At 39.3% G+C, this 24,677-nt stretch overlaps 1 protein-coding gene across 4 annotated transcripts; it reads left to right on the top strand.

Annotated features, from left to right (window-relative positions):
• Nucleotides 1-5,431: 5,431 nt before the first annotated feature.
• bicra (BRD4 interacting chromatin remodeling complex associated protein) lies at nt 5,432-23,447 on the top strand. 4 transcript variants are annotated; one of them, XM_056477975.1, is made up of 15 exons: nt 5,432-5,463; nt 7,006-7,051; nt 7,556-7,601; nt 8,121-8,186; nt 8,420-10,438; nt 10,586-10,771; nt 13,617-14,231; nt 17,055-17,259; nt 17,334-17,425; nt 19,231-19,356; nt 19,450-19,499; nt 19,639-19,787; nt 19,891-19,985; nt 20,081-20,186; nt 20,730-23,447. In XM_056477975.1, exons 2-15 carry the CDS (start codon nt 7,011-7,013, stop codon nt 22,394-22,396), a joined length of 5,463 nt encoding a protein of 1,820 aa, XP_056333950.1. In that variant the 5' UTR covers nt 5,432-5,463; nt 7,006-7,010; the 3' UTR covers nt 22,397-23,447. The 4 variants fall into 4 exon arrangements, with proteins under 4 accessions (XP_056333950.1, XP_056333951.1, XP_056333953.1 ...); XM_056477976.1 differs by having other exon boundaries at nt 5,437-5,463; nt 20,084-20,186; XM_056477978.1 differs by lacking the exon at nt 10,586-10,771 and having other exon boundaries at nt 5,437-5,463.
• Nucleotides 23,448-24,677: the final 1,230 nt, after the last annotated feature.

Raw genomic sequence — 24,677 nt, forward strand, 5'->3', positions numbered from 1 at the left:
CTGTCAGAACACGGTAGTGTGTGTGCTGTCGTAAAGATCGTTCGTGTTACTGTGGAAACCAGGAAAAGCACATCAATTGATTTTGGGTGAAACCATTACAGTGTCTCTGAACGAATATAACATGTATTTGCTTTATTCATCTATTATTAACATTTATTCACTTTATAAAAGAACATTATTGTTAAAATATCTAGGTTTGTTAAAAAAATATAGACGTTTTGGTGTAGCAGTTTGTCTAAAAACAAAACAGACATGAAAATATAATTGTTCACAATGTAATTTTGAATTTTGCATTTCATGAATGTCGACAACTTGGAATCTTCCAAGAATATTTATTCGATAATTGATGAAAACATATTCATACTGTTAATAAATGTATTTAACTAAGTATTTTAGTATTTTACTAAGTATATTAAATAAGTATATGTATTTCACGAAGTATATTAAGTATATTAATGTCTAACTAAGTATATTAGTTGGCGGTTCATTCCGCTGTGGTGACCCCTGATGAATAAAGGGACTAAGCCGAAGGAAAATGAATGAATGAATGAATATATTAGTATGTAAGCATATTAGTATTTAAGTATATTAAATAAATATTGGCCTATACAATTAACAAGGTATTTTAAGTATATTAGCAGCTATTTAATGAAGTATAATAAATATGTGTATTTAACGAAGTATATTAAGTTTATTACTATTTAACTAAGTATTTTAAATGTACTTAACAAAGTATATTATGTATATTAGTAGCTATTTACTAAGTATATTAAATAAGTATATGTATTTAACGACATATATTAATATTTAAATAAGTATATTAAGTTTATACATTTTTAATGAAGTATAATAAGTATATTAGTATTTAACTACGTATATTAGTATTTAACTAAGTATATTAGTATTTAACTAAGTATATTTAATAAGTATATGTATTTAACAAAGTATATTAAGTATATTACTATTTAACTAAGTATTTTAAATAATTTTAAATACTACAGTAGGTAGTGTTGTCGCCTCACAGTAAGAAGGTTGCTGGTTCGAGCCTCGGCTGGGTCAGTTGGCGTTTCTGTGTGGAGTTTGCATGTTCTCCTTGTGTTTGTGTGGGTTTCCTCCGGGTGCTCCGGTTTCCCCCCACAGTCCAAAGACATGTGCTATAGGTGAATTGGGTAAGCTAAATTAGTGTATGTATGTGTGCGAATGAATGTGTATGGGTTTCCCAGTGATGGGTTGCGGCTGGAAGGGCATCTGCTGCGTAAACCATATGCTGGAGAAGTTGGTGGTTCATTCCGCTGTGGCGACCCCAGAATAATAAAGGGACTAAGCCGAAAAGAAAATGAATGAATGAATATTAAATAAGTATATGTATTTAACGAAGTATAATAATATTTAAATAATTATATTAAATAAGTATATGTAATTAACAAAGAATATTAAGTATATTTAACCAAGTAAATAAGTATATATTTAACAAAGTATATTAAGTATATTACGATTTACCTAAGTATATTAGTAGCTATTTAAATAAGTATATGTAATTAACAAAGAATATTAAGTATATTTAACCAAGTAAATAAGTATATATTTAACAAAGTATATTAAGTATATTACGATTTAACTCATTCATTCATTCATTTTCTTTTCGGCTTAGTCCCTTTTATTAATCTGGCATCGCCACAGTGTAATGAACCGCCAACTTATCCAGCATATGTTTTACACAGCGGACGGCCTTCTAGCTGCAACCCAACACTGGGAAACATCCATACACACTCACACAGTATGGACAATTTAGCTTACCCAATTCACCTGTATAGGATGTTTTTGGACTTGTGGGGGAAACCAGAGCACCCGGAGGAAACACACACGAACACGGGAGAACATGCAAACTCCACACAGAAACGCCAACTGACCCAGCCGAGGCTCGAACCAGTGGCCATAGTGTATGTGTGTGTGATTGAGTGTGTATGGGTGTTTCCCAGTGATGGGTTGCAACTGGAAGGGCATCCGCTTTCTAAAACACATGCTGCATAAGTTGGCGGTTCATTCCGCTGTGGCGACCCCTGATTAATAAAGGGACTAAGCCGAAAAGAAAATGAATGAATGAAATATAAAGTTCTGAGCACCTTTTCAGTTAATACATGTATTTATTCATGTGTATTTAATTACGTCATAATATTTATATGTGTTCAGTCTTTATATAGAAACAGTAGTGTGAAATAATTAGACCTTTCAATATTAAATAACATTTAAAATCATATTTTAAACTATTTTGTGCCTGTTTATGCTTGTGTTTGTTAAAATCATGTCTTCATGAGCATTGCCAAATCTAAGTCAGGAAGAATACTGCTTAGTTCATGAAAGAAATTGATAGAAGACTCTGTTTTTATTGTTATATTAATGTACTATTTAAATTTGTATTTATTTATTCTTCATTTTATGTTTTGTGCTCTGTTCTATAAGTTTTGACGAACGTGTTTATATGGTTCTAGCTTATTGTACTTGTGTTATTATACTGCAATAATACATGAACCAACAAACTTCCATTTTGACGTTATAATGGGAGTCGTGTAATTATGCATCAGCGCCCTCTGCTGGACACTGTAGGCAGCGACAGTGACAGTGCTATACTTTATTGCTAAAAAACTTTGAATAATACGGACGCATATAGTTTACTTTCGACTCTAAATATTTGTAATAAAAGATTTATCGACGCAAAGTCAATTATTGATTAACACGCTCCTCCGCTCGGTTATGACGGTTAAGACAAGGCTAAAAACAAGACTTCACTGACTGTACGGACATGCGCAGAAAGAAGATAAAGAGGAAGGAGTGGGTGGAGGTGGCGGATGAAAACTGCGATATTTCTGTCACACCAGACGGGCAACAATGACTTTAAAGCACCGAGGGACGAACGTGAATGTCCAGGCCACACCCGAACTGTACGCAATATCCAAGCACAACTTTAAATGCGACCAATCAGTGGGGGTAAACAAGTCAAAGACCACGCCTCTCGTGCGCTTCATAAAAAGGGGCATTTTATGAGGGGGCAAATGGTTAATTTTAGCCTTTATTACAAAGAAGCCAATCATCCACTGTAACGCTTGAGGTCGCACCACCCCTTATTTGTGATGTTTAGGACAGAGGGCCAATCACAGACCCCAATGTTTCACCAAAACAGACTCCTTTGTCATAAAAACATCCGGACCCAAGGTGAAGCTGTACAGACAACCGCCTGTTTGTTATTGTGAAGGCCATCCTCGGAGTTTATCTCACTGTTGTGGGAAAATGTACTTCATGGGGAAGATAATTAGCATAAAATGGGAAAGATTTGTAAATACTAAAATTCAGCAGGAGAATTTTTAATCATAATGATAATAAAATGAGCAAAGCAAATACTTATTGGTGGTGTTTTTCATTTAAAATAAATTAGTTACGCCTTTTCTTTTGGCATATTTTGATAGGAATCGTAACCATATGCGATTAATCGACTAATCTTTATTAATCGAAGTTATTAATGAAAGTAAAAGTAGTGTTACAGTTCAAGCCCATTACATGAATATCGTTTTGCAGTGTACTTGTTATATTACGCATTGTAGTGTTTCATATTAAATTGTTTAACGTGTATACTCAAAAGTTTAACTGTAGACAACTAAAATATTTTTTCCCATTTTTCTTGTGTATAGTGTTATAATCCAAACAAACTGAAGAGAACATGGCTAGATGTAATTATAGTATTAAAGTATTAATTAAAGTATATTTTATATATATTAAATATTATAAATAACATGATTTTAATTTAAGCAAAATAATCCTTTTAAAACATTTTTTCATTAAATAAATTATAGTAAGGTTTTTTGTTTTGGCATATTTTGATAGGAATCGTAACCCTAATCGACTAATCATCTTCATTAATCAAAGCGATAAATGAAAGGAAAACTAGTGTTACAGTTCAAGCCAATTATATGAATATCATTTTGCAGTGTTCTTGTTATATTATGCGTTGTAGTGTTTCATATTACCTTGTTTAACGTGTATACTCAAAAGTTTAACTGTGGACAATGAAAATTGACAGTATTAAACAATCTTTTAGTTGAAAAAAGGTGAAGAGAAGATTTTCATGCCATTTTCATGCCATTTTTTCCATTTTTGTTAAGTGTATATTGTTATGATCCGAACAAAAACACTGTTAAACTCAAGAGAACATAGCCAGATGTCATGTATTTTTATTTAAAATTAAAATGATAAACTATTGTTGTTGGCATTATTATTAATATTATTATTTAACAACCTGTCTCTTGACGATTACATGTATTTCTATGCACATTGCTATATGCTCATCGCCTACGGCATGTTTTTTTTTGAGTTCACATAATTCGAAATAAAATAAAGATTTAATGGAAAAAATGTTTTAATTAAAAATAACAAATGATTTTAAGCAAAATAATCTATTTTTTTATTAATTAGCTACTTATTTGTTTTGGATTTTTTTTGCATTTAAAGTAAATTAGTTACGTTTTTTGTTTTGGTATATTTTCATAGGAATCGTAACCATAATCGACTAATCTTTTTCATTAATCGAAGTAATTAATGAAAGCAAAAGTAGTGTTACAGTTCAAGAACAATATATGCATATCATTTTGGAGTGTACTTGTTATATTACGCATTTGTATTATCTTTTGTAGCGTTTCATATTAAATTATTTAACGTTTAAATTCAAAAGTTCAACTGTATACAATGAAAATTGACAGTATTAAACAATATTTTAATTGAAAAAAGGTGAAGAGAAGAATTTAGTGTCATTTTAATTACAATTGGTTTCTTTTTTCATATTTATTGTGTATGTTGTTATAATCCGAACAAAAATACTGTTAAACTAAAGAGAACATAGCTAGATGTCATGTATTTAATTTAAAATCAATATTATAAATAAATGCTTTCATTTACGCAAACTAATATACTCTTTTTATTTTAGTTACCTTTTTATTTTGGATCCGATTTATAACAAAAAATCTATAATTGTGTAAAGTAATTAAATAATCGGACAACCAGTGATATAATCCTTGGTCATTATATAAACATTATTTTCTAATTTGCTATTTAAACACACACACACACACACACACACACACACACACACTACTTGTTCTGTTTTGTAATATGGTTCATATGAAGGTTGAACACCATTCCTTCATACTCAGTGTAGCTACTTTATTGCTTATATACCACTTTAATGTAGCACAATGTTCTACATATATATTAAAAGAAACTGTAACGATGCAAAATGAATGATACTGTACGTGCATCCTCGATAATCACAACAACAACGCTGTGGTTTGTTTATTAATCAGGCAATCGCGCCGGGCCTCTGTTTCCTGCTTGTGAGCGCTGTGCTTGGGTCCTGAGTCGGAGCCCGTGCAGGGCCGTACTGGAGACCCCGCGCCGCCTGCACCTCTATCGTCTCGGGTGAGTTTGATACAATGTAGCAATTTCTCTATAATTCTCTATAACTAATGCAACGCTGCAACACTCGCATGCAGAGCTCACCGTTTCCCGCGACATACAACCGGCCAGTTGCATAGGTCGCTCAATAGGTTGATTTTACAGCGAATTCCCAAGCATACCCCCCTGATCCAAGAGTATTCCAACATAAACTCATATTTAGCAGGGATAAAGATAGGCTACGCAATCGCGTCTATTAGAGCCCAAACGCCAAATATCCATCATTTATGTCAAGTGGCTCCAGCGAATGCGCTCGTATGGCCAAAATACTACGTGTTTACAGTCAGTTATTGTCAGATTTGTTCGTATTGCGTCTGTAAACGCACATATTACAGCTAGGAAGCTAGCTAGCAACAGCTAACCATATCAGCTGCAGAACGAGCGTCAAAAAGCGAATTAAAGGCGCTCTATGCGGGTAAATCTGTATATTTGTTGAAAATAAAAGCATCTGCTTTAAAAGGAGTGTAAAGAGCCTGTTACAGCTTTGCGAATTGTGAAAAATAACCGCCGTGTCCTGCAGGTTCAGTGTCCATTCATGTCTGTGGTGCTCTTCTGGTGTGTGATGCTTTCAAAATGACATAAATTAGATGTCTGACAGGAGAAGCTTTCGCAGATATTTGTCAATGATGGTCTGTGTGCTCTACACTGATACTGTTTTCCCCCCTAACAAACATTAGAGGCGTCCCCGCCTACCTCATCCTCATTTTGTGGTTTTGATTTGTTTAGATCGAGACCGTGATCTTGAGCACTGCAGCGACTCTGCGAAGTCTGACTAATTCTTGAAAATAGGCAGATGTGTGTCTGCAAATCGAGATATTTGACACCCTGTGGTGTTTTTCTGTGTTTGAGAGAGTGTGAGGTGATGCGCGCGCTTTTTCCCACACTTTCTCTGACGCTACACGACTGCACGAAAGTTCAGCTGATGCTTACAATGGATGTGGAAATGTTCACTCGTTTTGTTTTGTACAATTTCTCGTAGAATACACAGTATTTCAATATAAGTTTGTTCAATCAACAAAGAATATGTTGTCGAAAACAAAATTCTTGGCTTGAGTAGGTGCACCATAATGTGTACATAATTGGCTACACCAATTAGTGATGGCATAATATTAATTGTAAGTATGTTATCAGACGTGTTTGAGTTTTTTTTTTCTGTTTATTTGCTTTATTTTTTATTATTTATGCACAATTATCAATGGTGAATGACTAACCTGCTTGCATAGTCTGGTTTAATAATGTTATAATTTTTTTGTTCAACAATATTGATTATATTTATTTACTCTGAAAATGGTAGCATTCAAAACTCTCAGGTTTTTGTTTGTTTTTTTGTGCGAATTTATTCTATTTGTCTAAATATCAATTTACTCCGAGTAAATCAACCCACATTTCGCTACTAAGAAAGTACTTGAGATTGTGTAATGTTTGAATGTTTTATCCTAAAAACTCACCTATGTTGACAGGGCTAATGCTTATGTACTTTTTTATATGAATGTTTTCTAACTGTAGTTGACATGGATGATGAAGATGGCAGGTGCTTGCTAGATGTAATTTGGTAAGTTCAATATGTTACCTCAAAAATGTCAAATAACTCTGTATATCCGCTTGTTAAGTCTGACGTCACACAAAGAGGCTCCAGGGTCTAAGCGCTATATCAAACTGTATGGGGAGACTCATCAAATGGTAATCATAAACGTTTACAAAGCGATGTAATACTTTCGAAATTCACGATTGCAGTATATATGTCCATGGCCAATATCTGATGACCAGTAAGTGTTAAATTTTTAATAAATTGTTAAAATATTGGTATTTGTGAAGCAGCAAGCCCAGAGACTGATGTATACACTATGATTTCATATACAATTCACTTTAATATGTGCTGGGACTAAAAAGTGGCCATAAATGGATATTTTCTCAATTCACATGAGTAGCGGCTTGGACCCGGAAACAGTATTCCATATGTCACCGATACGTCATGACTTAACAAGCAGATTACTTATAGGTAGCATGTTTTGTTGCATTGTAGACTCCGCTAAATAACAACTTTCTTGTTGTACAGTGACCCACAAGCACTCAACGATTTTCTTCATGGATCAGAAACACAAGTGAGTACTTCCAATAGAAAAAAAATAATATTTCACAAGGTCCACTGGTGGGCACACTTTGAAAGTGTAACCCAGATACATCACAGAAAAACACAACACCCTCATCCACCAAGAATTCCCTGATCCTTCTTATCCTTTCCGGGTTATTTTTACATTTCTGCCCCTTAACTGGTTGTTAAGCTTATTGATCTTTTCTTTAGAACATAATTGCTCCTCTTAATTTCAATTTCAATCCTGATTTTTTTCCCTCTTTGGTTAATTCACAAATATGACATACTAATCTAATTTTCCTGTCTTTTGACTCCTGTTTTCTTTCCTGTTTGCTTGGCTTTTTAACTTGGTTATGCCTGCATTTTGTTCTGGTTGATTGGTGCACTGTCCTCACTTTGCTCTTCCCTTGCCTTTTCCTCTTTGTCTGCCTATTTGCCCCTTGTGCGTCTTCTCCCTGTCGCTTTTACACACCTGTCTGTGTGTTGTGGTGATTTCTGCCTGTCCTATCCTGGGTATATCTGTCTGTAGCTGGACACTGATGACCTATTGGATGGCTCAGGTGACCCGTCCAGCTCATTCTTCTCCAGCACTGGGGTGAGTAAAATCCCCCGTTTGCGCCAACCTCCTGGTTCCATCCTTTTTTTCGTAGCATGTGATCCTCAACCCCACCATCCAAATCAGATGCCTTGTGTACCTGTCTGCTGTAGTTGCAGATCTGTTCCAAAGGAGTGCCACCATCCCAGATCCATCCTTAGCATGTTATTTCATATGGTTCTGTATATGTGACTAGGTCTATTTAAAAAAAAAAATCTGTCTGTGTTTTCCAGGGCCACGTTCCTGAGGTCCCGGCACAGGTTCAGCTGTCGACAAGTGAGCCGGGCCTTCCAAGAGTCAGCGTTGATTTGGACTTCTTGGAGGACGATGACATATTGGGGGGATCGCCGGGAGGAGACAACGGAAGTAATGGTGTTGGTACAAATCATGAGCCCTGTGACATTTTGCAGCAGAGCTTGGCGGAGGCTAACATCACAGAGCAGAGCCTTCAAGAGGCAGATGCTGAGCTTGACCTCAGTTCCTTTGGGCTAACTGGCCTGACGCAGGTGGTTCAACCCCTGCCTGATGCCGGCTTGTCTGGGGTGGGCATTGGAGGTGCAACTCAGATTTTTCCAAACCAAGGCACCCCTACCGCACCCTCAAATCCCACTCCAGATATGCTCGGTTCCGTCCTGGCACATCCAAGTCTGCAGCTTCAACAACAGGTCATGAACAAGGCTATTAGCGTCCAGCCCTTCGTACAACAAGTCGGACTTGGAAATGTAACGCTTCAGCCCATTTCGAGCCTTCAGGCCCTACCGAACGGCAGCCAGTCTGGACCATTGGGCATTGGACAAATTCAAGTGGTGGGCCAACCCACTGTAATGACTATAAATCCATCTGGGCAGCAGATCTTGACGAAAACCATGGGTGGCTACCAACTGCATCAACCTGGGCCTGAGGCAGCAAGTGCTGGAACGCAGGCTGGGCTTGGAAGTTCTGTTTTGAGTTCAGGGGGTGGACTTGTAATTCAAGGGGGCAAGGCCACTCTAGGGTCCCCTGCCTTAAATGGGCCAGCTGTCTGCCTAAGCAGCACAAATACCAACAACAGTGCAACTACAATGGCCACTGCTGGTGGTATAGTGGGTTTTAGTAATGCCTCTTTGGGTGCAGGAATTGGATCTCAAACCCAGCCTCAAGGCCAAATCATGCAGAATGTCATCATCCAGCGAACACCAACGCCAATACAGCCCAAACCTCCTCAAGGGGGTGCCATCCAACCCAAAATCTTCAAGCAACAACAACAGCTTCCTGCCCCACATGCCTTGCCAAATGATGCTAATAAGGCTCTGGGGGTACAGCAGATCCCAGTGTCAGCTGGTCAGAATGTAACGTTCCTCACAGGGAAGCCTGCCTCTAACGTAGTTTTGAGCACACAGGCAGCGTCGCAGGGAACACAGTTTTCTCAAGCGCTCTTTAAACAACAGGGCCCTCAAACATCAGGCAAACCCCTCAGTGTTCACTTGTTAAACCAACAGGGCAGCATTGTCATTCCCTCGCAAACTGTCCTACAGGGCCAAAACCACCAGTTCCTCTTACCAGGGCTTCAAGCAGGAGGCCAGATCCTGACTCAGCATCCTGGTGGACACATCATTACCAGTCAGGGGCCCGGAGGGCAGATAATCGCTAATCAAATCTTGACAGCCAATCAGAACATCAACCTGGGTCAGGTGTTGGCCTCACAGGGCCACCCTGGTGCAGCCCATATTCTCTCTGGACACATTCAGCTCCAGCCTGGTCAGATGGGTCAGCCTGCGCTGTTCCAAATGCCAGTGTCTTTGGCGCATACTCAGACACAGTCCCATCCGGTAACTGGTCATGTACAAACGGTCATTCAAGGCATGCCTATACAGAATTCCCTGTCTGTGGAGAGCCTTAGCCCAGCCGTCAGTTTACAGACATTGCAGCAGTCTGGCGGCGTCCCTAATAATGGTAGCAGCGGATCGACGGCCATGACGCCGTGCCAGCCAGGAGAGGGTATCACTGTATTGGGCGGCTCTTCTGACTCTGCTGCTCAACCAGCACAGACGCAACCTCAGCCCTCAATTCTCACGGTTCAGACGACACCTCCAGTTTCAGTAGCAGCTTCGGTTCCTTCCTCTTCATCTCCATCCCCAACAATGGCCACGTCTGCATCCTCAATGGTGGGTCTGAGTTCACAGGCCCAGCATAGCCCAGGAAAATTGTTGTTCACGTCACCTGGTTCCGGCATGATCCTGAGCCAGGAGTCTCTTCAAATGTTCCTGCACCAGGTCAGTGTGCTCTCTTTAAAATTTATCTGCTGTTTGCAAACTGTGTGCTAACATAACAACATTTAGAACCCCAAGCTGACCTCTGGACCAGTTTGGATGATTGTTTTACCTCTCCCATTCCTGAACTGATAAATGTACCTATGTTAGGAGCAACAGCATCAAGCAGGAAAAGACCCACCTGCCGCTGTGGGTGTACCTGCATCTGTTATCGTCAGCGGCAGCAGTTCTGGTCCCGCCCCTTCAGGCCATGACAACTTGTTAGCTGAGACTCGGCAGAGGCAGAGTCCCAGTCCCTCCCTTGGTCCCGCCCACATGGCAACAGTGGTTAACAAGGTAGATGAGCTCATGCTCTGTGCTAAGCCCCACCCACTTGTTGCTGCCACTGCTGCGTATCGGACCACTATCTCCCAGCAGAATTCCCTCTTTTTCTGTCCTCTTGTCTTTCTACTGTCATTACTCAGGCTACTGCGCTTTCACTTGTTTCCACTTCTTGTTTTTGCCTGTATTTAATCCGATTTTTCATTCTGCATCTGTCACAATGACTATTTGTTTATGTCGTTGAAAATGTAATGAGAGATTCATATTTTTCATCCATTAGTTTCATTACCTATTGCACGATATACTTTCCCCTCATAAGACATATCCTGCTGTTTGTTTGCATGATTATTTCTGAGCTGGAAGCTTGCCAAACCACATTGACACTAATTAAGAAATGGGTTGATGCAAATAACAGTGCCATTGTTGCTCTTCAAATGGTGTCACATACAATAATAGTACTCTATTTTTCGGTTGTGTGTTTGCATCATCTTCTCATGGGCATGTCATGATGGATTCCTAACAGTTTGTCTGCTGTAAATCATTGCCATTCACTCTATCCATTAATATTAACATTCTCCGTTCTCATTACTTCTGCTGCCCTCACGTTCAGTAACTGCTGTTTTTAACCCCAATCAGCCCCCACAACCACCACCCCCAAGAGAAATTAAATTAATTGCCTTCAAGATCACTTTCAAAGATTTGATCTTGATCACTTTCTCGCTGCCCTGAATTACCTTCTGATCCTACCAGCAAATCTGTTTTGGTTTGTAGACTGTTCTTTAGGATATTTCTTGTCTGTTTGTGAACCAATTTTTGTTCTTTGCAAAAATGTTGTCCTTGAGTGAGTTGTCTACCCTCCCTGTATTAAGCTCAAGTATTGAATTTGAGAGCATCTATCTTTTAGATGTTTATATAGTTTGTACATTTTGTACCTCAGCTTTTGAAGTCTTTATGAAAACTTCCTTTTTAATGTTTTGAAATAAGATTTTTCCTTTTCTATTTCTTCTTGCTTGTATATTATCCTACTTGTATTTGTTTATTGTAGCTTGTTGCTGTGTGGTGTTTTGTTTTTGCACTATAGATATGACAAATTGTTCATTGTTTTAGTGATGCACTGAATCAGAACAATCAAAAACGATAGTGAATCTGAATTGTAGAACAGTTATGCGTAGAAAGTTTTTGTATTGATAGTGTAATCTGTGAAAATGATGATCCTTAACTCCAGTGGTGGGGACCCACCACTTTGCACTATTTTTAAGTCTTTTTTGTTTAACATATCCAGGGCCTGTAAGCTGGAGTAGCTGGCTAGCTAGTTAAGTTTCGCTTTAATTTGCACCAATTTTGGTTTTTAAGTAAAATAAAGCTGTTTGAAATTAATCACTCTTTTTTGCCATGGTATTATTGAGCAGCTGAGCTACCTTCAGGGTACAAACTAGGATTGTCACGATACTAAAATTCAATACCAATCGGAATTGAAATTTTAAAAATGTCCATCTCCCGCAAACATTTGAGCGCGTTCTTAAACAGCGCTGTTTGCCATTGTGTTCACATGCTCAACAGAAATGACTGTGATTGGCCTTAAAGGTCATTGGTTCACTGAACCCACCGCTGTATACTGCGTGCAACCACAGATACAGGGACACTGGAGTGTTTCAAAGTCACGTCGGTCAGCTGGTTTGTCTATAAGCTGACATACGAGATAAATCAGCTTTGAAATGCTCCAGTGTCCCTGTACCTGTGGTTACACTCAGTAAACAGCAGTGAGTTCAGCAAACCAATGACCTTCATGGCCAATCGCAGTCATTTCTGTTGAGTACATGAACACAATGGCAAATCAGCTGTTTAAGAACGCTTAAACGCCGTTCAACAGCGTTCAAATGTTCGCAAGAAATAACGTGATTTAAAAAATTTCAGTACCAATTGGTATCGAGTTCCAGCATTGTGACAACCCTAGTACAAACTAAACTAAAATTTAACTGGCTAGCCAGCTAATCCATCTTTATGGTACAGGCCCCTGGTCCAGATCATCATCTCTTTAGCATAGAGGGAGATGGAAGGAGTCCATGGCTCCATCATTGCAGGATTGGCCAAATTGGTGCACTTTTGTGTGTTGTGAGTGTACCTTTCATAACCAATCAAGTTATATTTTCCATTGACTTTATGCTAGAGTCGTGTGATCACTAGCGAAAACTATAGGAAGTAATGAGAAATGGTGTATGCTGTATTCCAGTGGTTCCCAAAGTGGGAGTCCTGAGGCTGAGACAATTCCACTTTTGTGCACAGGATACAGCCTTACCTTTCAAAGACTTTTGTTCAATAAACTGAAATGTGTGTTAGATGAGAAAGACATACATGTGCAGAAGTGGGTCTGAGTGAGAATCACTGATGTAAATTATATTAAGGAGCGAGTGGACCACTGCGCTAATTCACCTTGTGGTTGAAAATTGTTGTGGTTGGCAATGAGACTCCCTGTCATCCTAAAACTGATCAAATCTCTCAGAGAAGTGAGAAATAAATTGAAACGGATAAAAATCCAGACCTTCCAAAATAGACTTCTCGTGTTTACATAGATTGTTTCTATTTAACATATATATTAACTTTAAAATACAAGCATTAAAACAATGTTCATTTGACATTTAAAACATTTCAACAGCTACTCTTTTTTTAACTTTTTTTATATATAACTATAGAAATCATATTGATTACTTTCTTGTACTGTGAAGTCATTTTCTGTTTCCGGGAATTTCAGTGCATCCCTAAAACATACATCTACCCAAAATTAATGAAAAAAATGTGCACAATTAATCAAGCAACCACTGACAATTTCTCTCGTCCCCCACCTCCTCTTTTTACCATATAGGTGCCATCGTCAGCACATTCACAGACTTTAAAGATCCAAAGCGCCTCCCCATCTCAGCCTGTGGTCACCCCTACGCCAGCACCCACACTGTCCGACAGCCCTCAACCTGCTCAAGTTTCCCCCCTCACCCTCGGGCAGCAGATCCAGTCTCCCCATCAGCAGTCTCGGCCTCCCTCGCAACCCCAGCCTCCTTCACAGGCACAGACTCCTTCGCGCTCATGCACACCTTCCTCTCTACCGCCTCTCTTCATCATCCACAATCAGATGGGAGGTTCTCCACAGCCGGCTCCTCCACCTCAGCAACAGCAGCCTCAGCAGTTACAAGTGCAGCTCCAGCCTCAAGTTCTTCCTCAGCCTGCTGCTCTGCAGCCAGACATACCTCCTTCCTCGTGCTCCCCGAAGCCTCCGCAGCTGCTTCCCGCACAGTTTCAGTTCCAGCCTCCCGTCTCGAGCTCATCTCCAGCTGCAGCAGTGAAACAGCAGGTGACTGTGGTGCCTGGGCTGACCGCAGAACAGCAGCATCACCTACAGCTGGTCAGTGCGCAGCTGCAGACCATGTCGTCCATCACACAGCCCTCTCCTCAACAAAAGCAGCTCTTGGAAAAACTTCACCAGGTATTGTATCATCAGCTCATCCTAAATACCTTGCTCTTAGTGTTTGTGATGTACATGAGTTGATAATAATTCTGGAGTGAAACAGGAGATTCTGACTGGATGTTTTAACAAATGTTCCCGCCATAAACATTTTCGTTTAGTCTTCATGGACACAAATGCACTGGCATTGTCCATGAATAAAGACTAAATGAAAATGTTTATGGGGGGACAGTTTGTTAAAACATCCAGTCAGAATCTCCTGTTTCTCTCCAGAATTGTCATCAACTCATACTAAATACCTTTCTCTAAATGTTTGTGATGCAGGTTTGCATGGAAATAGTGTTAATTGAGTGGATGAATAATTGTCGTCTACAATATTGTTTTCACTGATGAAAACTAAATAAAAATTAGTTTTAAATTACAAGAAATGTTCTGATGACTAAACAAAAAATGTTTATGGAGGGAACGTTCGTTAACAGATCCAGTCAGAATCTCCAGTTTCTCTCAATAATTGTCATCGCCTCATCATAAATAGTTTCCACAAACATTTATAGAAAGGTGTGTTAATTTTCGTCAACAATATTTTTTTAGCTGACGAAAACTACATAAAAGTACGTTTTAAATGACAGAAACTATGACAAAAAGTACTGATGTTTTTGTCCATAAATAAATCAAAATTGTTTTTGGAGGGACCGTTTGTTAAAGGATCCAATCCGAATCTCCTGTTTCTGTTTATTTTGTTGATAAATAATTTTCGTCAACAATATGACATTTTTTTTAATGTAGAGACCGAGATCTAGTCAGAATCTCCTGATGAAAACTAAATAAAAAGAAGTTTTAGATGACAATAATGTGAGACAATAATGAGTTGATGAATCTGGAGGGAAACGGGAGATTCTGACTGGACTTTAAACAAGTGTTCCCTCCATAAACATGTTCATTTAGTCTTTATTCATGAACAAAAATGCACTGGCATTGTCCATGAATAAAGACTAAATGAACATGTTTATTGAGGGACAGTTAAAAGATCCAGGCAGGCTCTTCAGTTTCTATTCAGAATTGTCATCAACTCATCCTAAATACCTTGCTCTAAGTCAGGGGTGCCTGACTGGATGGCCGGAGTCCTGCAGATTTTAGCTCCAACTTGCCTCAACACACCTGCACGGATGTTTTCAGAAAGCCTAGTAAGAGCTTGATTAGCTAGCCCAGGTGTGTCTGACTAGGGTTGGAACTAAACTTTGCAGGACACCGGCCCTCCAGGACCATGTTCGTGAACTCCTGCTCTAAATGTTTGTGATGCAGGATTGTGTGGAAACTGTTATTTTTGTTGATAAATAATTTGCATCATATTATTTGTCAACAATATTTTTTGTTCACTGAGAAAAACTAAACAAAACTCAGATTTAAATGACAATAACCGAGTAATGATGAAGCGAAAATGTTTATGGAGGAACAGTTTGTTAAAGGATCTAGTCGGAATCTTCTTTTCATTTAAATGTCCTAAAGCAGGGGTGCCCAAACTCAGTCCTGGAGGGCTGTGCGGTGCAAAGTTTAGTTCCAAACCCAATCAGACACACCTGGGCTAGCTAATCAAGCCCTTACTAGGCTTTCTAGAAACATCCGTGCAGGTGTGTTGCGACAAGTTGAAGCTAAAATCTGCAGGACACTGGCCCTCCAGGACTGAGTTTGGACACCCCTGCTCTAAAGCCATGGTTACACTTGAGATTGTGCTTGCGAAATTCTGTCGTACGGTGCTGCGAAAAGGGGAAGGATAAAACAATATGATTCGACATTTAGAAAGTGAGCGATTGCTCCATATGCTAAATTTCTGTACAGAGAGGTCATGATTTGATCTTCGATTGGTCTCACGCAATCATGTGATGCAATTTCGGAGGGCAGAGTTCACCAAGCTTGAACTTTCGACATGTGAAACTTTCGGTCTGCCGTGTTCGTTTGCGTATAAATGGAAGTCTATGGGGCAAAAAGTGCAGTGTGGGATCTCTTACAAACCCCCCCAACCACCATCATACTATTTTAACATTTGGTCGTACTAATAGCATCATTAAAGCCTTTGTCTGTGCATTTAATGAAGCATAATGAACTTCATTGACATCTTCAGTACTGTAGCATTAGGTTAAATTTATACAAATATAAACATCTGCTTGAAGAATAAGGAAAGCTGGTTTATTATAGAGAATTCCTTTTATGAGGTGTCCTATGTAGGCCTAATGCTACACCACAACTCTTAAATCTGGGCCTGTATTGTTCAAACCTGAATGTCATTCTTGTTCAGGAGTCTATAACGAGCTTAGAAATGTTAGAGATATGCATAATTAATATATTATGATTTAACTAAACTGGTTAGATTTTAGTCAACTAAATCTGGAGTAGTTAAAGATATTTGACTAAAATACATTGAATGAATTCAGAAGACTAAAACTAAATGGCATTTTACTCATAAGAATAAAACTAAATCAAAAATTGCTGTCAAAATGAGCATGCATGGAAATTAAAATATTACTCCGTTAATAAGGAACATTCAAGAACCAAAATTAGCATTGTTTATTCCTGTGAAAACACGAGGGAGGTAAATAACCATCTTGTACATTGTATACTCCTGCTGTTTGAACATGTTTTGATTGGTAATTGTTATGTTTACTATTATAATTACCATTTTATTTGATTCTGATTCATATGAATGTTTATTGTTAACTTTTATGTGTTCTGTGTCGGCTATTGCTGTGAACCAAATTGCCCTTTGGGGCCATAAAGAAATTCCAGCTAGGAAATGCTCTTATGAACATCCTTAATTAAGATGATTGTCTATGCGTGTGATTTCCACAGGTCCAGCAAAACATACTTTTACAGGCTAAGCAGCAAGCTCAGGCACAAGCCCAGGCCTCTCAGCAACAGGCTACAAACCAGTTCAACAAAATGCCAGATCAGCCTTCAGTCCAAGCTGCGACTTCAACGGCCACTGGAGCTATTCAAACGCCAGTCCAGTCTCTTTTGCCGCAGAAGTCTGTGCTTGTCAAGCCTTCTACTACAGGTGGCTATTGGAACTTATTCTTCACATGTTTACTTGATAATACTTCTATGCTGATTATGTTGTATTCAACTCAGGTGCAAATGACACACAAGTGTTTTCTGCGGTGTCTGCTGGGGCTACAGTCAACCCGGGAATCACAACTCCAAACCTTGCACAGGCTGTTCAGGTCAGTTAAACGTAGCTGTGTGCAATATGACAATATGTATTGCATGGACAAAATAAAAAGTCTCTCATTTCATATTATGCTCTATTGTTTACGTTACAAAATACATTGTTTACGGCAGGGGTTTTCAACCGTTTAGGACACATGCCCCCCCACTTTTGTTCAGGTTTTTTCGCCGCATTTTGTGACAAGGTCATTCCAAATGATGTTTAACAGAGCAAGGAAATTTTCACAGTATTTTCTACAATATTTTTCTTCTGGAGAAAGTCTTGTTTGTTTTATTTTGGCTAGAATAAAAGCAGTTATTTTTTTAAAAAACATTTTAAGGTCAATATTATTAGCCCCTTTAAGCTATATATTTTTAGATAGTCTACAGAACAAACCATCGTTATACAATAACTTGCCTAATTACCCTAACCTGCCTAGTTAACCTAATTAACCTAGTTAAGCCTTGATAAATATCTAGTCAAATATTATTTACTGTCATCATGGCAAAGATAATATGAATTAGAAACGAGTTATGAAAACTTTTATGTTTAGAAATGTGTTGGAAAAAAAATCTGCTCTTCGTTAAACAGAAATTGGGGGGGAAAAATAAACAGGGGGCTAATTATTCTAACTTTTACTGTACTCTTTACTTGCGTCTAATACCTGTTTTTCACGGGGGCATGAATGAAATGTTCATGAATGAAAGTGAAACTGCCGAATTGCAGTTAAAGTACAAAAATTAAAGATGAAACACCCAAAATTTCATGAAACTCTGCAGGAAACATGAATAGCCTGGTCACGCAACATTTAAAAAGCACTTCACGTAAACACCTTAATTATCGTCTTATTCAGATTAAGGCAAATAACTAGATTACAGATGTTGATGTCTTCAAAGTAAGTGAAAGATCCAGAAGGGCATCCTGCTGATTTGATTTAGAAGGGCACTTTTTTTGTCAGACGGCTCACCGGTTTTACTTTCATAGTTATTAGTTTTAAAAAGCACCCGCTCCATTTTATTTGTATATATTTTACTCGAACGCATTAACTCTAGTCGTTAATCAGGTGCCTGATAGTTAACTGTGGAATTAACGTTAATCAGATTCACTCTAGTGAACGTATAAAAACCCTCATCATAATTTACTCAAGTGCATGCTTCAAATTCTCCCACCCCCCTTAATAGATAATGGCGCCCCCCCTGGTGGGGCGCGGCACAGGTTGAAAACCCTTGGTTTACGGTAATACTTTCAGCATTTATATGAGCACCTTATTACACACCATTATAGGGATGCAGATGGAAGCATGAATAATAGAAAGTTGCAATCTTAAAGTTCAAAGCTTACATTTTGCATTTTATTTAGTGATACTTTTTTATTTTATGTTTTACCTATAATAGTTAAAGTAGTTTTATATTTTAATTATTTTTTTATTCAATCAAGTTTGCCCTGAAGTTCTAAATAAAGTGAGAAATATGAGCATGTATGGATGAGTACATTTGTGAGTATATACTTTTAAAATGTAAACTAGAAAATAGAACTATATATACATACTATTAATTAATTAAATTTATAGAAATGGTAAAATATGGTAATATATATATATATATATATATATATATATATATATATATATATATATATATATATATATATATATATATATATATATATGGGACGACATCTATCGTGATATGAGATTTGTCATATTACCTAACCCTAGCTGTTAGTATTTTTACTCTAATCTGCAGCTGGACTGCTTACCTTTGCATATCTTTACTCGGTGGAGACTCTGATCATTTTAAACACTCTGATGTTGGTTTGCAGGCAAAGCCAGGCGTCATAAGTTCGGTTAGTGGGTTAACGCTGGGCAAAGCAGGTTTGCAGATTCAGGTTTTAGGTGCTGGACTCTCACAAATGCCTGCACCTCCACTACCTGCTCCCCAAACACAGGTATGCTTAGAAAATTACATTACATAAGCTATTAAAATTAGCTTGATGATTTATTTTTGGTAATCTTCTGATATTTGATGTTTCTTTTCACAGACATCAACATTAAAAAGGGCCTTTACTATGGAACCAAGCAAAGAAGCTAGGTACAAACATTCAAATATAGACAAAGTTGTGAATGTATTATTAATGAATGATTAATGCATAGTTTTGAACCATTTATTAATGAGCTGCTGTGCTTTTTTAAGATCAACTGTTCTCATGAGCTCATGTGTCTGTTTATAGGATGCTGGAACAGCTGCGAAAACAGCAAGGCTCAGTTCTCCATCCTGACTACAGCTCCCCTTTCCGCTCTTTTGAGGACACACTTCATCGGCTGCTGCCATACCATCTGTACCAAGGCACAGCTTCATCTCCGGAAGACTATCGTAAAGGTAAATACTCATACCTCTGTGTGAACTGCACTACTGTAATGTAGTTGGGCGGCAATGTCTTCTGAACTGGTGCATAACTCCTGCTTTATGCTTCTCTGTTCAGTGGATGATGAATTTGAGAACGTCTCAAGCCAGCTCTTGAAACGTACACAAGCAATGCTGGATAAATATCGTCACTTGCTTTTCGAGGAATCAAAGGTACCATTTAAATCTCACTCGCACCGCTTGACCTTGATATGTGGAGGTTCTGAGCTTCGAATTCATTTTACGTCTTGTGTATTTGCTACCTTGAGCAGAGGCTGGGTCCCTCAGCAGAGATGGTTATGATTGACCGGATGTTCATTCAAGAGGAAAAGGTGGCTCTGAGTCAGGACAGGGTCCTGGCCAAGGAGAAACCAGGTATTTCCTATGGTTTAATGCAAGTTACATTTGGCGTGAACTAGGGCTGCACAATATGTGAGTTCAGCATCAATATCACAATGTGCGCATCTGCAATAGTCACACTGTAGGATGGTCAATGTTGAGTCATAGTTCAGAACACATGAGATCTGTGGAGTCACTGTAGAGTTTAACCATGATACAGTGAAAGTTTATCATTTGCATGTGTTTTTAAGGCCTCTGACTGTGTGGGCATTTCAAGAAAGTTTAAAGTATTCAGCTACATGAACCATTTGTAACTTTAATAAACACATTTTGATTAGTTATTTAAACAATGATGTCTATTCAGTGATATTTTACATTTGATTATTCAGTTTCTGTACCTGAATACTGTTAGACTCCACAGAATATATATATAAAATACTAAATATCTACCAAATATGTCTGATTTTTCCAATATCTTGTAGCCCTACCTTGAGCACTGTGTTTGTTCATTGTGTGTATATATAGCTATAATTTTAGGATGTTGCATTGCTTAATCTTTTAATCTCTGACTGTTTGCAGAGGAATTTGTGGCCAATTCTTGTTTGGTGGACGGCAGTGCAATGAAGCTTGAAAAGGTGGAGCTTAGTTCTGTAAGAACTGCATCAACAGTGGTTTTAGCTCCGCCTACAGCAGCCACGCCTGCTCCTGCCACAACAGTTGCCCCTGCTCCAGCCCCTACGCCTGCTCCAGCTGCTGCCCCGACTCCTGCTCCTGCTCCTGCCCCTGCACTCTTCCCTCCGACGAAACTGGTGATCAAGCAAGGTGGAGGGGGAGCTTCAGTCTCCTGGTCCACCAGCTCCACCCCTACGCCTGCTCCGGTGGTGCGACCGCCTGCTGAGCCAGTCGCACCAAGTGCCTCCTTCAGCCGCACTCCGTCCTCCCGCCCTGCTGACGACGATGATGACGTTGCACTTCCCCAGCGGACCAGCAAACCACCCATAAAGACCTACGAGGCACGTCGGCGAATAGGTTTGAAGCTGAAGATCAAACAAGAGGCAGGGTTTAGTAAGGTGGTTCACAACACTGCATTAGATCCGGTCCATTCCCAATCCCAACTCACACCACAGACGCCCACCCCCGAGCAGCCGCAGAAAGTAAAGCCACACGTAACCCTTCCCTCCACCGTCATTAGAACTCAAACCACAACCTCTCAATCCACCTCTTCTTCCACTGTCACCACAGTAACCACACACACAGCCTCCGCCTCCAGTAGCGCAACGTCCTCGAGCGGGGCTTCGTCTTCATTCTCCACCTGGTCGTCATCGTCTCCTTCTACGTCGTCCGCGCAGATGAACGGCACCCTGGAGCACCATGAGGTAGGTGGGGTCAAACGTAACCCAGCGTCCACAGCAACGCCACCACTAACAACGTGCAGACTCCCCCTGCGAAAGACGTACCGTGAGAACATCAGTCCCCGTCACAGGCCTGGAGTACCAGGAGGTGGTGGAGATACGTTACCCATTCTGCCCGCAGGACCTCCTGTTACCTCTTCACCCCAACCGCAAAGCTCGTCCCCTCAACCCGAACGAACTGTGATAGCCAGTGTGAAACTGGAGCGGCAAGGTGGACACGGGCGATCTCACCCCCATGCCGAGTCACAAAGCCTGGCAGCGGTAGAAGACGTCCTTTATCGGGGAATAAAAAACGCGTACCACCATCATCGGGAGTTTGATAAAGACGATGAGGATGATATGGAGGAAGGTGGTGGTGGTGGTGCTTTGGGGCGATTAAAGGGCATAGGGAGCAAAAACCGAGAAGGGGGACGGGGTGCCTTCAGGATGGATCAGCATGCCCCAGGGCCGCCCTCTCCTGGAGAGTCTTCCTGCACAAGAGACTCGTCACTTCCTGCCAAACGCTGCAAGTCGGACTCTCCGGACATGGACAATGCAAGTTTCTCCAGCGGCAGCCCGCCGCCTGACGACTCGCTAAATGAGCACCTGCAGTGTGCCATAGACAGTATACTAAACCTCCAACAGGGCCCTCCTGGACACGGAGGCTCAGGGAGAGGGGATTTAGGGAGGGTTCATGGGGCAAACCTGCCTAACCAGCACCAAACCCATCCCTCCTACAGACAGTCCATGCCTCCCCTCTCCACACAGCCCTCGTCCACCCCCATGTCCCAGCATTCACAGGTAGGAGGGCGAGGGCAGAATGGAAATCTGGTTTCACAGACGCACAGTAGATAACAGCCCCTTTAGCCCACGTTGACCGAAAGACTGAAAAAGCAGGATGTCAATGCATAGGGGGAAGAAAATGGAGACATTTTCCCATGTTCAGCTGTGTTTGCTTTGTTTGTCTGTGGTTTGTGCTGATCAAGCGTGTTCTTTTGGTTTACATATGGCCCTTTAAGTGTACTTTCTAAATATAAAAAGTGCACTTTGATATGATTTTCAGATTTTTGTCACTTTTTTTTTTCTTCCGGGTGCGAAGCTGGGGCGGTTCCAACGTCCATATCCCAGTTATTTTAGTGTTTCTCAAATTGTGAGAAGACACGACCAGTAATTTAATTAGTAATGTTTGTAATAATCACAGTGACGGATGCAGATTGCAGGAACTTTAAGTGATATCATGAAATTGTCATATCAAACAGTTATTTTGGAGAGACCAATGGATCCCTTTGTTAGAACGATCCCCCATATTATGATTTATTGATCATTATGGATCATTGCATTATAGTATAGCGCCCTGAAAGCTTGATTTGTTGTTTTGTTATCTTACTATACAGAAATCAACAATGACGCATTCACAAATAGACAAATCACCCAAACTCTAGGAAATCCGTTGACCTTTAAAGCATTCCAGTATCAAGAGCACATTTACAAATCAAACATACAATCATAGCACAGCAAATTTGGCTCGCCCTTCTAATAAATGATTTTTTTTTTTCTTCGTGAGAACATTGCAACAGCCATTTTTCATCTCTGAAGTGCAGAGCGTGATATCCCTCATTTATGTTTTATTTTTGCATATGTATGTGCAGACACTTGTTCAAATTTAAGATAGAATCACTGAAAGACTTGGAAACCATTCAGAAGCAAACACAGCGAAAAGCAATGACATGGACAAAAAGAACAATAATAATGTAAAGAGAAAAAAAGAAAATAGAACTGTAAGAATTTGAAGTATAGTACTACAGATTAATTTTGTATTGTATTTATTGTGTATAATGACACTTTTTAAAAAAACTGTACATTTAGTAAAACTGTAAATTAAACCTCGCTTCTTTTATGAAACAACCTCACTTGTTTTTGATTGCCGTTTGACTTGATTGTTTTTAACTGGATTGTATAGTTGACGTTATTATTTTTAAAAAAATATTTCAATGTTGAATGACGCTAAGGACATTTTCACAGTATTTCCAATGCTATCTCACGGCAATTCATAACTTTTTGATTTAGTGTGTTATTCGTATGGTTTCATTAGTCAAGACTTGACTAATTAACCTAATTTTCACAATTTATTTGAGTTGGGACAACATGAAGGAATTAACTTAACATTTGTTTTACAAATTTAAGTGCATTGAACATAAAACAATTACGTTGTCGCAAAAAAAACCTCAAGAATTGATTTCAGCTCATTTTAAATTAGTTTAAACAAACAGCAAATGTAATTTTTTTGAGTGAACTATCTTGCAAAATAACGAAAAAATTTTATGTACTCTCATCACAGCAAAGACTAAAGAATTTACTTTGACCATCAAAACCTGTCTGTTCAACTCCACAAAACCACCAACTAGTCAAGCTCTCAGATGGAATCCCCATAGGAAGCTGAAGAGAGGCTGTCCAAGAAACACCTGGCGACGCGACCTCGAGGCAGACATCACAAGCATGGGTTGAACCTGGAGACAAGTAGAAAGAATGGCCCAGGACAGATACCTCTGGAGATTGACGTTTGGCGGCTCATACCCCGGAAGAGGGGGAGGGCATAAGTAAAAAATGCTGTATTCCACATAATCCCTTCATGTTGTCACAACTCAAAACGATTAAGTTGAATCATTTTTTCTAATTTAAGTGGATTAAAGATAAAATAATTAAGTTGTCCCAAAAACAACCTTAAGAATTGTGTTGTTTAAGCTCATTTTAAATAAGTAGTTTGAACAAAGAGCAAATGTCATGTTTTGAGTGAACTACCTTGCAAAATAGCGAAAAAATTGTATGTACTATCCTCATGCCAAAGACTAAAGAACTTACTTTGACCACCAAGACCCGTCTGTTAAACTCCATTGTGAAATCAGTATTGTTGTATGGGGTCGAAACCTGAAGGATCCAGACATTCATCAACACCTGTCTCAGAAAGATTGTCCACATTCGCTGACCCGACATGATCAGTAACACCGACCTATGGGGAAGGACCTGTTAACTCCCAATAGAAGCAGAAGTCTGGAAGAGAAGATGGGTTGGTTAGGGCGCACCCTACGCAAGCCACCAACTAGTCAGGCTCTCAGATAGAACCTCTAAGGGAATTCAA

This window comes from Danio aesculapii, chromosome 18, assembly GCF_903798145.1.
Source record: "Danio aesculapii chromosome 18, fDanAes4.1, whole genome shotgun sequence".
Lineage (NCBI taxonomy): Eukaryota > Metazoa > Chordata > Actinopteri > Cypriniformes > Danionidae > Danio > Danio aesculapii.

Coding starts and splice junctions, on each gene's coding strand:
- bicra (XM_056477975.1), top strand. CDS start 7,011: ATGGATGATGAAGATGGCAGGTGCTTGCTAGATGTAATTTG. Junction 17,426..19,230: donor ACCTTGCACAGGCTGTTCAG/GTCAGTTAAACG, acceptor GTTGGTTTGCAG/GCAAAGCCAGGCGTCATAAG. Junction 19,986..20,080: donor TGCTTTTCGAGGAATCAAAG/GTACCATTTAAA, acceptor TGCTACCTTGAG/CAGAGGCTGGGTCCCTCAGC.